Source organism: Cyprinodon variegatus, unplaced genomic scaffold (genome assembly GCF_000732505.1).
Source record: "Cyprinodon variegatus isolate N-32 unplaced genomic scaffold, C_variegatus-1.0 Scaffold507, whole genome shotgun sequence".
Taxonomy (NCBI): Eukaryota; Metazoa; Chordata; class Actinopteri; order Cyprinodontiformes; family Cyprinodontidae; genus Cyprinodon; species Cyprinodon variegatus.
Window position 1 is genome coordinate 280,148 of NW_015150960.1, and position 13,527 is coordinate 293,674.

The window sequence follows — 13,527 nt, forward strand, 5'->3', positions numbered from 1 at the left end:
TTAGCAAGTTTTTGGCATCAAAAAAGTATCAATCTGTAAATGAAGTAATTTTTTTGTATTATTGCATCAAAAGCGAACAAAACTCACTTCAACATGACAGGTTTAGACACATAAGATATTCCATGAGGTTTCAAATAGGAAAGTTTCATTTAGCTTCAATTTGTAGCTCTTTGAATGTGTCTATTACAGGTCTGGTCCTTGTTGCTTCTTTTCAGTATCTCTATAAAAAATTGCAGCTAAAGTAAAATAGTTCATAAAGGAAATGTGAGGGAAAGGGTTAAAGGTTTTTGTAATAACTTTTCAAGGAAATCAAAATAGAAAAATAGATTTTATGTGGCTTCCCCTAATTTTATCTAACCCATATTTTTATGTACAATGGTTTCTGGTGAGGAACTAGAATACTTATCAGAGGTGGGAAATATCCAAGTAAGAGTAGAACTACTTCAGCTTAGTCTTAATCAAGTAAAAAGGAAAATTACCATGTGGAAAAAAATAATCAAGTGACAGTAAAATAGTATTTGGTAAAGCAGACTGTTCAAGAACTGAGTAACAGACCATATGACCTGATTTATTTCAGGTTATGCAAACAGGAAGACCAAAATATAAAGTTATTTGCAAACACTGGTATTAAAAAAAGTACAGGTGAGAAAATAATTTAAGAAAACTCATGCAGCTTCCAGTTTATATTATTATTTTTTTTTACATAACACTTATTAAACCAATCCTGACAGTTTCTGATTTATATTTGTTAGAGCAGGTTAAAATAGCTCAATTAAAGGTTTATACTTTTCCTAATCTCCATAAATACTGTATGTCACAACAGGGTCAGCACATACTAATATTAAAAAGACAAAACTTGTTAAAAAATACAAATCTTTGTGAAACTTTAAGTGTCTGGTTCATTTTTGGTTAAAATTAGTTTTTCATTTGGTAGATATGCTGGTGTCTTCATTTGGTAAACTACAGAAGTTAGTTATGGTGGGTAGAGAGGCCAGTGATTTTACTCGAGTAATAGAAGCAATACTTCTTAAAATAGTAAAGCCGTGGGAATTTATCTGTCAAAAATTGTAAATCAGCAAATGTTTGTTGGTAAATGTATTTCATAACTGAACCATGTCACAATTTGCCACAATGTATGTTGACAGGCCAAGAAAATGAACTTTTGCAAAACCATGTCAACTCCATGTTTACAGACAGAAAAAGGAAGCATATAAAGAGAATGACACTACCCCTACTGTAACACGGAGAAGGCTTTGTTATGTTCTGCTTCATCTGTGATTCTAGAGACAAATGTGCTGCCAAGTCCCGGAGAGCTTGGTCTAAATCTCAGGTCATGGGACTTCAACAGGATAATGAGCCAAAACACAAAGCTAAAAACACCCAATAATGGCTAAGAGGAAAATATTGGACTATTCTTAAGTGGCCTTCTATGAGCCCTTACCTAAACCCTATTGATCATCTATGGAAAAAGGCAGCCGTCAAACCTGAGACAACTGGAGCAGTTTGATAATGAGGAGTGGGCCAAACTACCTGTTGAGATGAGCAGAAGTTTCATTAACAGTTACGGAACCGTTTGATTGCAGTTATTGCCTCAAAAGGTTGTGCAACAAGATATTGACCAGGGTACCATCATTTTTTTTTTTAGGGCTGTTTCATTCGTTTATTTCATTTTAAATCATATTGTTTAATCATTGCTGAAGACATTGTCTGACTTTCATTTGATAATTTTGATATAATTTTTTATAATTAATATTTATCAGATTTAATTTATTTACAATTTACCATTGTGTATTTTTTTAACATGAGGAATACCAATTTTTTTTTTTTTACCACACCTGCAAATGCAACTCAATAGGGTTAATGCAACTAGTATTTTTTTAAAGAGATTAATCTCAAAGTTGTATATTTACGGTTAATATAATGTTTTCCCCCTTTTTTTTGCGCAACTTTAAATTTAGCACATGTCACAATGATAAGATGAATGAATATGGTTGTGTATCTCTGTCTCTAACTGCTAATGTCACTGAGATTAAATCTATTATGTTTTCGACCTAATAAAGTTTCATTTCACTTTGTGGTAAAGACAGGTTGTACAACATGCTGTGAGCGTCGTCAGAGATAAGAAGAAGCACCAAACAAATGTTCCCATATATGGAAAGATAATGCAGCTTTTTCCAAATGTTGAGAACTTAATTAGCATCAAGCAGGTTTACTTCTTTGAAGTGTCAAAGGTGACGGATTAGAAACTTTTAGCACTGTGATTTGAAAATGCTCCTCTTTCATTTTGAGATTAAGTGATAAAATACACAATGGCTCGCTTAACCCCCCTCTGAAAAAGTAGAACAATATGTTTTTTATTTGGTTTTACTTATTTGTCTTCCTGTGTGCACAGTGGAGGCCGTGGTGGAGTTCGATTATGAGGCTCAGCAGGACGACGAGTTGACCCTGACGGTGGGTGACATCATCAGGAACATTCGACGGGATGACGGAGGCTGGTGGGAGGGCGAGCTGGGCGGACGCAGGGGTCTCTTCCCCGATAACTTTGTCAGGGTGAGTTATCACAGAAGAAACCCTCGCTTTCACCACTACCTTCTTTTTCCTTTCTCACCCTTCATTGTCGACCCAAGCTCTTCACTACCAGCTGCCAAATAAACATATAGCTGTTTCTAGTTCCTGTATTTCTGTGTTAACATTGCTATTTTGGTGTAATGAAATATCCATTATACACAAATGTGACTTTTATGGAGGATTGGCCAGAAAAGAGGTCTAAGAAGTTCTAATCTTGTAAAGGACTCATCAAACAAGTAGAACAAGGTTCTCTGGTCCTAAAAATGACATCCTATATGGAAAGCACTGCTTGTGGAGACAATCGAACACTACATATTATATTGAACACACTAATGCCATGGTTAAGCGTAGAGTAGATATGCACTGATCCAGTTATTTTCAGTCCGATACGATACCTGGGCTGAGCTTATCGGCTGATACTCGATACCGATCCGATTCAACTGTTGAATGAGTTAACCATATATTATCACATGTAAGTGAAGGCTTTAGCCTTGACAAACATTGTTAAAAAACATAACAAATTAACACAGATATACATTTACTTTATATTATTTATTAAAAGATAGGCAGTAAAAATAAAGAAATGACAGTTCCATGTAAAGTGTACTAGATTAGATCTTCAATATCATGACATTCGATTCAGCTAATTAGTCAATATTGAGCAGATATGAGTGCATCCATAGCATAGAGGTGGCAGAATCATGCTTTGGGGATGCATTGCTTTTGCAGGAGCTTATCTGATTCAAAGACAGATGAAGTTAATTGCTTGGAAATCTGAAAAGAAATCATGTTAGCAAAAGAGGTGGGGAAAAAAAACAGCAGGATAACTTGGCTAAGCATGAAGCCATAGTTACATAGGAAGGGGTTCGATGAATAAACAGTCTATTCATGTGTTAGGCTGGACATACACTGTATACATTATTTGCCCTTTTCGGGCCGATTCTAAAGCTGTGCAAGACTTTTTCGTTCGGGTTGACTTTAGCCTGATCGTGCTCATGACCACCTACCGATCAAGAATCATGAGGTCGGGAGAAAATCAAACAAACTTTAAAATTCAGTCATAAGGTGGTCATGGGCAAATCACTCACTGGGCGTATGCAAACAAGGATTCTTCTTCTTCTTCTCAGACGAAAACAAAAAAGCATTGCGGGGGTGCAATGGAGTTCTTTCTGTAAAGTTGACAGACCGTAGTAGCCATGTTTGCTCACCCATGTCTTTGTCCAAATACGTTGTTGCCCTTTACTTTTTAGGGCTTTAGGCACAAAATTGCATAAATTGGCAAGGCAGCGCATTTCACTCTAGTGAGCTTCATATTTTACAGGAGGCATCAACACTTCCGTTTTTTTACTCTTCTACTCATTTGGCTTCCGGAAAGACGAGTCAGAGTAGTACCATCTCACTGCGGAGCTGAGTCCGACGTGGATTTTAGACGTACAGTGTGTGCAGGTAGATCGCATCATAGCTTCGGGTTGCTCAGTGTGAGAACATACATGGTGAGCTGTGAACTTTTATACGCTGGGGTTTCGTCGTACATGCAACGATTGAAGGACCCAGTTAAAGTCCAGATCTAAATCCATATGGGAATCTGTAATACAACTTGAAAACATGTATTTATAAATTGTTTACGTTCATTCTAACTGAGCTTTTGCAAAGAAAAGTAGGAAAAATAGCTCCAATTCCAGCATATTGTGGTTCTACAAAATACGGATTCTGGTACGCTTAAAACAAATATCGGAAAAGAACTCAAAGCCATGTGCTGTTCTGCTTCCACTTAAATATTGTGTTCATCATAATTTAATCATAATTAAATACATGGACATCAATAAAACGTTAAAAGGGTTTCAATACTTTTTTATAAGTTTGTATATGATTAGCTCTTTTTGATGAAAGACTGTTTTATAACCAAAATCTACATACGAATGAGTCGAGATGAGTGGAAAACTAATCTTATTATGGTTGCAGCTGTTTTGTTTACTGATTTTAAATTGTCACTAAATTTAGAATAAAAAAGATGATGCTGCTTTTCTATTGCTAACTGACCTCTGCAAGTTCTCATTTAGGAGAATTAGGAAGTAGGAAAAGCTAAAAACCAAGCGACTGCTTCCTCTGAATAGCAGGCCTTTTGTAAAAGTCAGGCGGATTTCTATTTCTTTTTGAGTTTTTACAGCAATAGTGGCAAATTTTTTCAACAGTAAGCAGACAGGAAAGTAGGTATGAGATAGAGGGAGAGACATGCGGGAAAGGACCACAGGCCAGATTCGAACCCGGGTCGAGCACTATGGCCTCCATACATGGGTCGTGCGAGCTAACCACTGCTCCACCAAGACATGCCCAGATTTCTATTTCTGAATGAATGAATCAATCATGGCCTCTAGTCACCATTGTCTAAATCTAGATGTCATCTCTGTTACAACATTGCATGTTGTGGAGTAGAACCGATTACAAATGCAACAAACTGAGTCTAGTTCTGTCTTTTAAGATGTCATCCAAACAGCTGTTTAGTTCAAATATTTAGAAATTAGAATAATCAGCTATAGATGGTAAAAAACATGGTGTATATGGAATTAAAATCTTTGTGCTTAAGTAATAAAAATGTGTTTATCCTTGTTCCAAAGATCTAATATCCTTTAAGATCTATTTTCCTTCTAAAGTCCTTGCAGTCCTTTCAGAACCTTGCAGAAAACATGGTGAGCAGGCAGCAACTCCCGCTGGCACAGGTTTGCAAATGTAAATATCCAGAGTGATCCCATGATTTAGCTCAAAAATATCACCACTATCAACACATTGTGGAAAAACTCAAGGAAAGAAATCAACTGTCGCACACGGACGGCAGGAAGAGGCTTTGATAAGGTCGTAAACAGCTGTGTTTTCTACTTCCTTGTGTAATGTGGTGTTATCAGCTTGCTCTTTATGCTGAACATGCACCTCCCAGAGCCGGGTTAGCTACCAGATCTGCTCAGTTGGTCAGATCTGATCGGGCCCTGCACATGCCACTGACGTTACGCTAAATGATTGGCTGAAGGTTGCCACATGATGTAAATCATTGTGGTTGCCCTGACAGCGATAATAAAAATGCAGTGTCGTTGCTGAACTGCCAGTATAGGATTATTTCAGTTTAGAAGTATTTTTCCACTAAAATGTGAAACATAACATTAAAGGTTGAAGTGACATGGGGTGTGCAGGTGGTGCAGTGGTTAATGCGCATATCCCAAGTAAGGAGGCCTTAGTCTAGGACGCGGGGTTCAACCACGGTTCGAATTTGACCCCTGGTCCTTTGCCCCACGTCTCTGCCCCTCTCTCACACCCCCTTTCCTGTCAGCCTACTGTTGATAAAACAAGCCACTAGTGCAGTAAAAACTAAAAAAAAAGGTTGAGGTGACATTATATTTGATCTTCCATATTTTTTCAAGTAAACCAGAGTTCTTGCCCAGCCGGCCGATACAAAGAAAGCTGTCATAACTACACTAAAGGCAGATGTGCTCATTTTTTATGAGTATTGGCATTTTGACTGACACCTAGGCTCCTTCTCCAAGAGGTCTTGCTAGTATATATGTAAGCGCAACGCTGACGGTAAAATTAAGAGAATGCTCTGACATATAATGAGCATAAAGGAGGCAGCAACTTTGTTTCTAAACACATGTTTCTCATTTTCTCATATATTTGAGAAACTTCTCTGAGGACCTCAAGTCAGCGCTATGAAAACATTCCCCCAACATTCTTGAGACTCATCACACTTAGCCAGAGCTCGCTTGCAGACAGGTGCACACAGCCGCTCCTGCTTGCCAGCAGACAGTGAGAGCAACCGTTGAAAGCAGTGCTGGAGTGTCCAAGTTTGAAAGGATTCCCAAACGGCTGGTCTGTGAAGAAGACCTGGCCGATGGGCCAGATGAGCTCCCTTCGACAGCTGCAGGTGGAAAAGTGCAAAGCAGGTCAATATGTTTGCATAAGAGGTGTTGCTTCCCAATATAGAGAAAATAGAAAGAGAGAAATAAGGGGTAAGCTTAATTAGCAAAGAAGCAAAAAAGAAGGAAGTTATGTGTGTCGCAGAGCAGATAAAAAAACAAAAGTAGCTTCTCTTTAGCCCCTAAGAAAATAAACTTTAAAGATTAGGCATACAAAGATAGTTCATTAGACATTCTAAAGGGACGACTCAAACAAAACCAGACTTTAACATATTTAATCTAATCAAGACAGAGAATCTAGCACACATTGGTCAAAAATGTAGGCCTACATGTCCTACTTTTATTAGAAGTAAATAATACTTCACTTTAAGTATCATAGTCACTTAAAATATAAGCATAAAAACTGTTTTTTACTGAAAACTATGCCTAATTTTTATCAGTGACGGTGCAGCATATCAACAGAAACAACAACATAAACTAATATTTATTTATTATTTAACTAATATTAGAAGAACTTTGAAGATTTAAACATTCCTCTCACCCTAAGATGTGCAATGGATGTGGCAAAACCAGATTTATGTTCTTTTTAATCCAGTCCCATATACCTCACATGACATAAAATGTGGCTGGAGGTATATACGAGTGCAAATCACTGTAAGCTTCAACTGACAGCCTTAAGCAGAGAAAACAGAGCTGCAGCAGTTTTGCAGCCTCTTGCGTTTACTTGTTAACTTATTTTAAGAATTAAGGAGAAAAACATCACAAAATAAAGAAACAGCCTATCTGTTATGAGAAACCGTTATTACAGCTTCCAAAGCTCCATATGATAGTTCACTTTATGTCAAGCTTGACAAATTCTGTTTAGGCAACTGGACGCAAAGTTTTCTAGAAGTCTAACTAGTGGCGTTTCCTGTTTGGTTGCTGGGATCTTTTAAAAGGTCTAATTCTGACACCAAAAGACATAATGTGGCTGGTTAAAATAAAGCTTTAAATTTGGAACAAAAAGCTAGAATGAGTTTATGAGCGCAATTTTATGCACTCTATTGTTTTTGAAGGTTATTTAAACATATCGTGATATATATCATGTATTGCAATTATAGCCCAAATATATCGTGATATTAGATTTTCTTCAAATTGCTCTGCCCTAATTCATACTAGAAATTCAAACTAAAAGGTAATAATAAAGAAACATTTACAAAATGATATTTTAGTCAAATAAAATATTGGAATTTTAATTTTAAAAGATAATTCTAATTGTCCCAGACAAATTGAAGTACCCTGCTCAACAGTGAACCAAAAAAACCTGTCAGCAGGTGCAGAAGTCTGACTGAACATTTCCTGCACATTACAGAAAACACCTGATTTCAGGTATTGCTTATAAAGTTTTAGTTCAGGTTCTCCATCACACTTGTTTTATATATTAATGTGAACATATGTATGTATATATCTTTATTCAATGTCAATGTCATTTTTCTGTCCTTAATGGAATTGTATGCCAACTCTCAAACACAACTGTACCTTCAGAACAGCCATAAAGTGGTTTAAGGGCAAAACATTTAATTTAATCTGTAAAAATGTGTTCTAATTTTGATCTCGTCATCAAAAATTCCTGATTTAATTTCCTTGTAAAATTAGTTACCAGAGCTGAGAAAAGGCTTGTGTCAAGAAGTACTACAGTACAAAACCTAATGCGGTTAAACCAAGAATGAGTCAAATCTCAACAAACTACTGTGAGAAGCTTGTGGGAGGATTCCTGCACTATTTAAAAGGATGTCACACACTTAAAGCACTTTCATATAAGTTCAGGTATTAACTGATGAATTTAAAATAACGGACTAAAACATCCTAGAAATGTGTCAGTCACAAAGTTTGAAGACGTTTCACTCCCCGTCTAGGAAGCTTTTTCAACTCAAAATGTCAGAAATAGCGTTGAGTTTTTAATGCTTTATAGAGTGGACCTAAAACAAAGCCTTGTTTTGGCTTAGAAAACATGCAATTCAATCTGAAAAACTCACACGAAGAGAAAAGACAATTACAAGAAATGTATTGATACAATTACTTTGTCTTTGGTGCTCAGACCTCGGCAGGAAACATAGCGCTTAATTTTAATAGATATGCTTGAACAGGAGCAAAGAATAGGGCTGTATCCTCCCCAGGCCTGAAACTGGTGGTGGAGTGGAGATAGATAAAGTTGGTCAGTCTGTAGACTACTGTTAATGAGACGGTCTGCTGAGCTTTATGGGGAGATCCAGTGGACTGCATGAGCTGATACTAGAGCTTCACTCAGGGACCTGGAAGATGGAAGTCTAGTTGGATAACACAGGTTGAGAGAATCTGTCCATGATAAGCAAGCATCAAGCGACAGTGGAGAGGAAAAACTCCCCGTTGGGAAGAGATCTCTGACAGAACCAGGCTCAAAATGGTGGTCTTCTGTCGGACCAGTTAAGATGAGACAGGGAACGCAGTTCAAGTCTGGGAGGAATGACACTCTGATAAAGCTTTAGCTACGATGGTGGAGGAGGGGCTGGAGGTGGGTTGAAACGGTGTCATCTGAATGAAGTCACAGCGCATCCACACACGGGAGCAGACGTGTTGAAGATCTGAGTCCTTTTAAGATGAACTTTGGATGCCGATTAGCATTTGTGGAAGTGTGGTTCAAAGCTGATTGGCTGTGTCGCAGGTGGATGTAGGAGAGCAATGAGTTTCTTCAGTTGAACTTCCGCCTAGGCTCCATATTGAACCAGACAAATGGAATGTGAACTTGTTTGGGCTCTTTGTTATCCTGAAATACCCGATACCTGTCTATATCTCTGAAAGGGGGTCATTAGAGGGAATTCTTGGCCTGGATGAACAGGCAAGGTGTTCTGTTTCCCTATGTGGGGGGTGGGGGTTGCGATGATAGCAGAAAGGAATCAACTCTGACGCTGCATTGTAGGTTTTTGAAAGCTGAAATCTAAGTCCACCGCCTCTGTTTAAGGTTGTTTTTCCTCTCTGAAAATAGATGACTTCCTTCACACCCCTCTCAAACCACCTGCCTTTTTTTCTCCAAAATGTGAACATTCTGGTCCTCAAATGAATGTCCTTTGTGCATGAGGTGTAGATGTACCTAAGCCAAAGCATGGCTTTGTTTTAGGTCCACTCTATAAAGCCTTGAACTCAACGCTATTTCTGACATTTTGAATTGAAAAAGCTTCCTGGATGGGATGCTAAACGTCTTCAATCTCGGAAACAAAATCCAGAGGATGGTTTTTTAACTTTTTTTGAATGACTATGACCTTGAACCTTCACCAGCATAAAGCCTATATAAATAATTTGAGTTTGTTGGTGTAAGTGAGAGACAGGAAGACAGAGAGCCAGTGAGTAATGCAGCAATACCAGACTGGTTTTTGTCATGAGACTTCAGTTATTGCCAATCAGTGGCAGATGAATGCGGCTTTTTGTTAGGAGTGCACATGCACACACAGGTCGGAGAGGTGGCCCAAAATAAGACTATGCATATCCACTTCGACCACAGAAACAGCAGAGCCCAAAAAATCACATTACTTTCATTGCTGCCACGGTTTGCTTGCATCTATGGAAGAGATGGTGATCATCTGACTGTGGACATGCCCCAGTTAATGTTCCTAGTTAAGTAATTTAAGCAAAGAAATTGTTTTAGATTTCCACAAAACACAATATTCTTGTGCTAATTTGACATGCCATATGCTGATAGTTTGTTTGTGTGTGTGACAGGCTTCTTTTTATCAGTAACTACCAGCCATATCTAAAAACCACATAAGTCACAGGGGAAATTCTCAGTACATGCAGTTCCGTTAAATATTTATAATTGCATTCATCCTTTTTACAGTTTAGTTTTTCTTAATCTTGTGTTCCCTTAAACTTTTAAGGGAACAAGCAGCTCATATTAGAGTATATTTCTCCATCAGCAGAGGAGAGAGATTTCGCAACGTTGTAGTTTTCAAAGGTAGTGCTGAGAAGAAAATTCGACAATGTTCTCATTGTATTAAGAATGCAAAAAAAAAAAAAACTCAGATTGCATGCAAAATCCAGGTTCACCTAAAAAAGTAGAATGTCATCAACTGGTTTATTTCAGCTATTTAATCGATAAGGAAAAGTCGAATCCTTGCATTAGATTTAGTACATTGTTCCTCTTAAGGTTTGCATGTATAAAAACATATGCAAACCTGACAGTATGTCCAAAGCTGATCTACTAACCAGTTGCAAATTGAAATGCATATCTTAAGTAAACAGAACAAAAGGTGCAAACACTTTTGCATGTTCGCCTTCATGACTATGCAGAGCGCATACCAAAACGTGCAACATACTGGGAGGAGGAAATGCAAATGTATCGACTTACAACCCGCAAAGCAAATTATCTACTTGAAAAAGATTAAAGACAGTTTCTAAGTTACATTTTTTTTTGAAAATCCTGTGCAAATACGCATGTAAAAATTTATGCAATTATTACTGGTAACGGACGTATGACTGACCCAAAAGAGAGAATATCACTTGTGTCAAAATACTTATTTGGACTATCAGAAATTTCAAAAGTAAAGACATGTCAGCTGTTCAGCAATGTTATTTTTTAAGCTGCAATAATCATAACTGTAATTCCACCACATCATCAATTTAAGGTACAGCACCGTTATTTTGAGATTACATAGGAAAAGAGCTTCCACACAGCCCAAAAATATGGGACTGATGAAGGGAGTGGGACACAGACAAACTTTGTAAAAGAAAAGCAAAACAAATATAAAATTTTATGATTGATTTTAAATATTGTTTCATTTTTATAAGCAAAAAAAAAATAAAAAATAGAAAAGGCCAACAAGGAACACAAATCCGTTTGAGTTTTATAGATTTGAGGAAGACTAACCCCTTGAAGCCCTCTCTTGCAAATAAGCAACAAAGCTGTTGTGTTACGCACATAGATAATATAGAATGTGCTTTCCCTCATTGCCAGTTTTTACACTGTTATAAATGTTTTCACAAATTTCTCACATACCTACATTTCTAATTATTTTAAAACTAAATAGAAAGTTTAGAAATTATAGATAATTATAAAAGAAATTAGGTAAAGCTTTCTTCTACAGTACATCGATAACCATGTAATAACATGGTAATAACATAGCAAGTTGCTGTACTTGGTAACAAGAAAAACTTTTTTGGGGTTTTTACTCCAAGATTAAGGTTTATGATTTCAAAATAATAACCTACATGTAATAATTACAATTGTATGGGACTATGTAACATAATTACCATTAAGTTACCACATAACATTTTCTATTATTGGCCACCTCCTAAACATATAAAACTGAACTCAAGTTACATATAAGTAAGCGTTAGTTAAGACAATTTGCTTGCTGTCTTCTAGGTTTGGTTTTCTGTTATATACCAAGTAATAAACTGCATTTTAACACTTTCATTTATTGCTATCTGCGAAATGAATATGAGTTACCTGGTAATAAGGGTTTGAAATCTAAGAAGTCTGACTTTACCTTGTTCGCCTAAAATTTGAAGAACAGCAATTTTTAAGATTCTCCGTAAAGTTTTTTCTTGTTACCTAGTAATATAGTGTAACTTGCTATGTCATTACCAGGTTATTACATGGTTATTGATGTACTGTAAAAGAAAGCGTTACCAAAAATTATTCCACGATGTTCCACGATGACATTACTGTCTCTGTATGTAGCTCTGGTATATTATGGGCTTCCTTGCATTGCAATGTCTTTTTGTCAGCAGGAGGTTGTAAGAAGTCGGAGTAGGTAAATAAAGCCGTTTAAAGCTTCATTTTTCTGTAGGTCTGACGGCTGCTTTAAAACTTCCTTTCCAGGTTTAATGATTTATATTTAATCGTTAAGTTTTATTTTTTCTTCCATTGTTTTGTAGTACTTTATGCTACATATGTGTAAAGTACATCATTAGTAATATACATTTTTTAATTTATGTTGTTATTATTATACTTCTTCTTGGTTATTATCATCATTATTATCTCTAACACAATAGCTAACACAATAACTTGGAACATTTTTCTTTAATTGCCTCTCTGCTTTAACTGCCTGAAGCGCATGCAGTTTTCTCATTCAGTTAGCTCAATCTGACCACTTTTGAAACTATTATCCATTATTTCTAGATCACATGCAACACGTTCACTATTTGCATGTACTTTTTTTCATAAGAAATGTGATGCTCCTTATTTAGATTTATATAGAGATTTTATTATTTTTTTTCACTATGGATTATAGGTAATAAAAACCCAAAACTTTAAAGTCACAAAGAATCTCTTTCTTTTTACAGTGAATGAAGTAACCTCTAGTCCTTAATTTTGCACAAATTATTCCAGGAAATGACTGTAGTTGCAGAGCGTGTTGTCAGTTTTTTAATGTTGCGTACTTTAAACTCTTCAACACAAGCCTTATGCTGCTTGTGGTCGTAGCAAAAAACAAAAAAAAGCCACAGACTTATCTGCTTTCCATGTGCAGCCGTAAATAGATGTCATACTTTTTCAATCATCACATATCTTCCTGTTGGTGTTGATATCTGTCTTGGGTTCAAAAATGCTTTTTGAACAACTTTAAATGACAGCAGAAAGAGCAGGAGGTGAAAACATTTTATGAATTATATTTAATGTCAGACCTTCTGTAATTTTCCATGTTTTTTTTTAAACTCACCCTAAAAATAAAGTCAGGTAGCGCTGACTCTAAAAGGTTATGCAGAAGTAGCACCTGTTGTTGCCAAACAAGCACAACATCATAGATTGTTTTAAGATATGTTTATATAGAAAATACAAGTTAGAATCCTATTTTTTATGAAAGAAAAGGGGAAACATTTTAAATCAGATTATTATTGTGATTTAATTGATAGAAATTCACTTTTTGTCAGTGCATTGCTCATTAAATCTGTGTTACAAAATAAAAAAAAGAATATAATTGTATTGTTGCTGTTGTTGATTTTGATTTGAAATAATTCCATCCAATAGATATACATTTAGCAAATTAGTGAGATCCTGTTCATACATTTTATTACGTTCCTTTGTAGGGTTTGATAATAGTGCATT

General features: G+C 36.3%; 1 protein-coding gene across 3 annotated transcripts in view; it reads left to right on the top strand.

Moving 5' to 3' along the window:
* Positions 1-13,527, top strand: part of sh3kbp1 (SH3-domain kinase binding protein 1) — a 67,370-nt gene that overhangs the window by 18,720 nt on the left and 35,123 nt on the right. For all 3 annotated transcript variants that reach the window (XM_015390660.1, XM_015390658.1, XM_015390659.1), the window contains exon 2: positions 2,393-2,550. In XM_015390660.1, the coding sequence (XP_015246146.1) occupies positions 2,393-2,550 (158 nt within the window). The remainder of the gene's footprint in view (positions 1-2,392; positions 2,551-13,527) is intronic.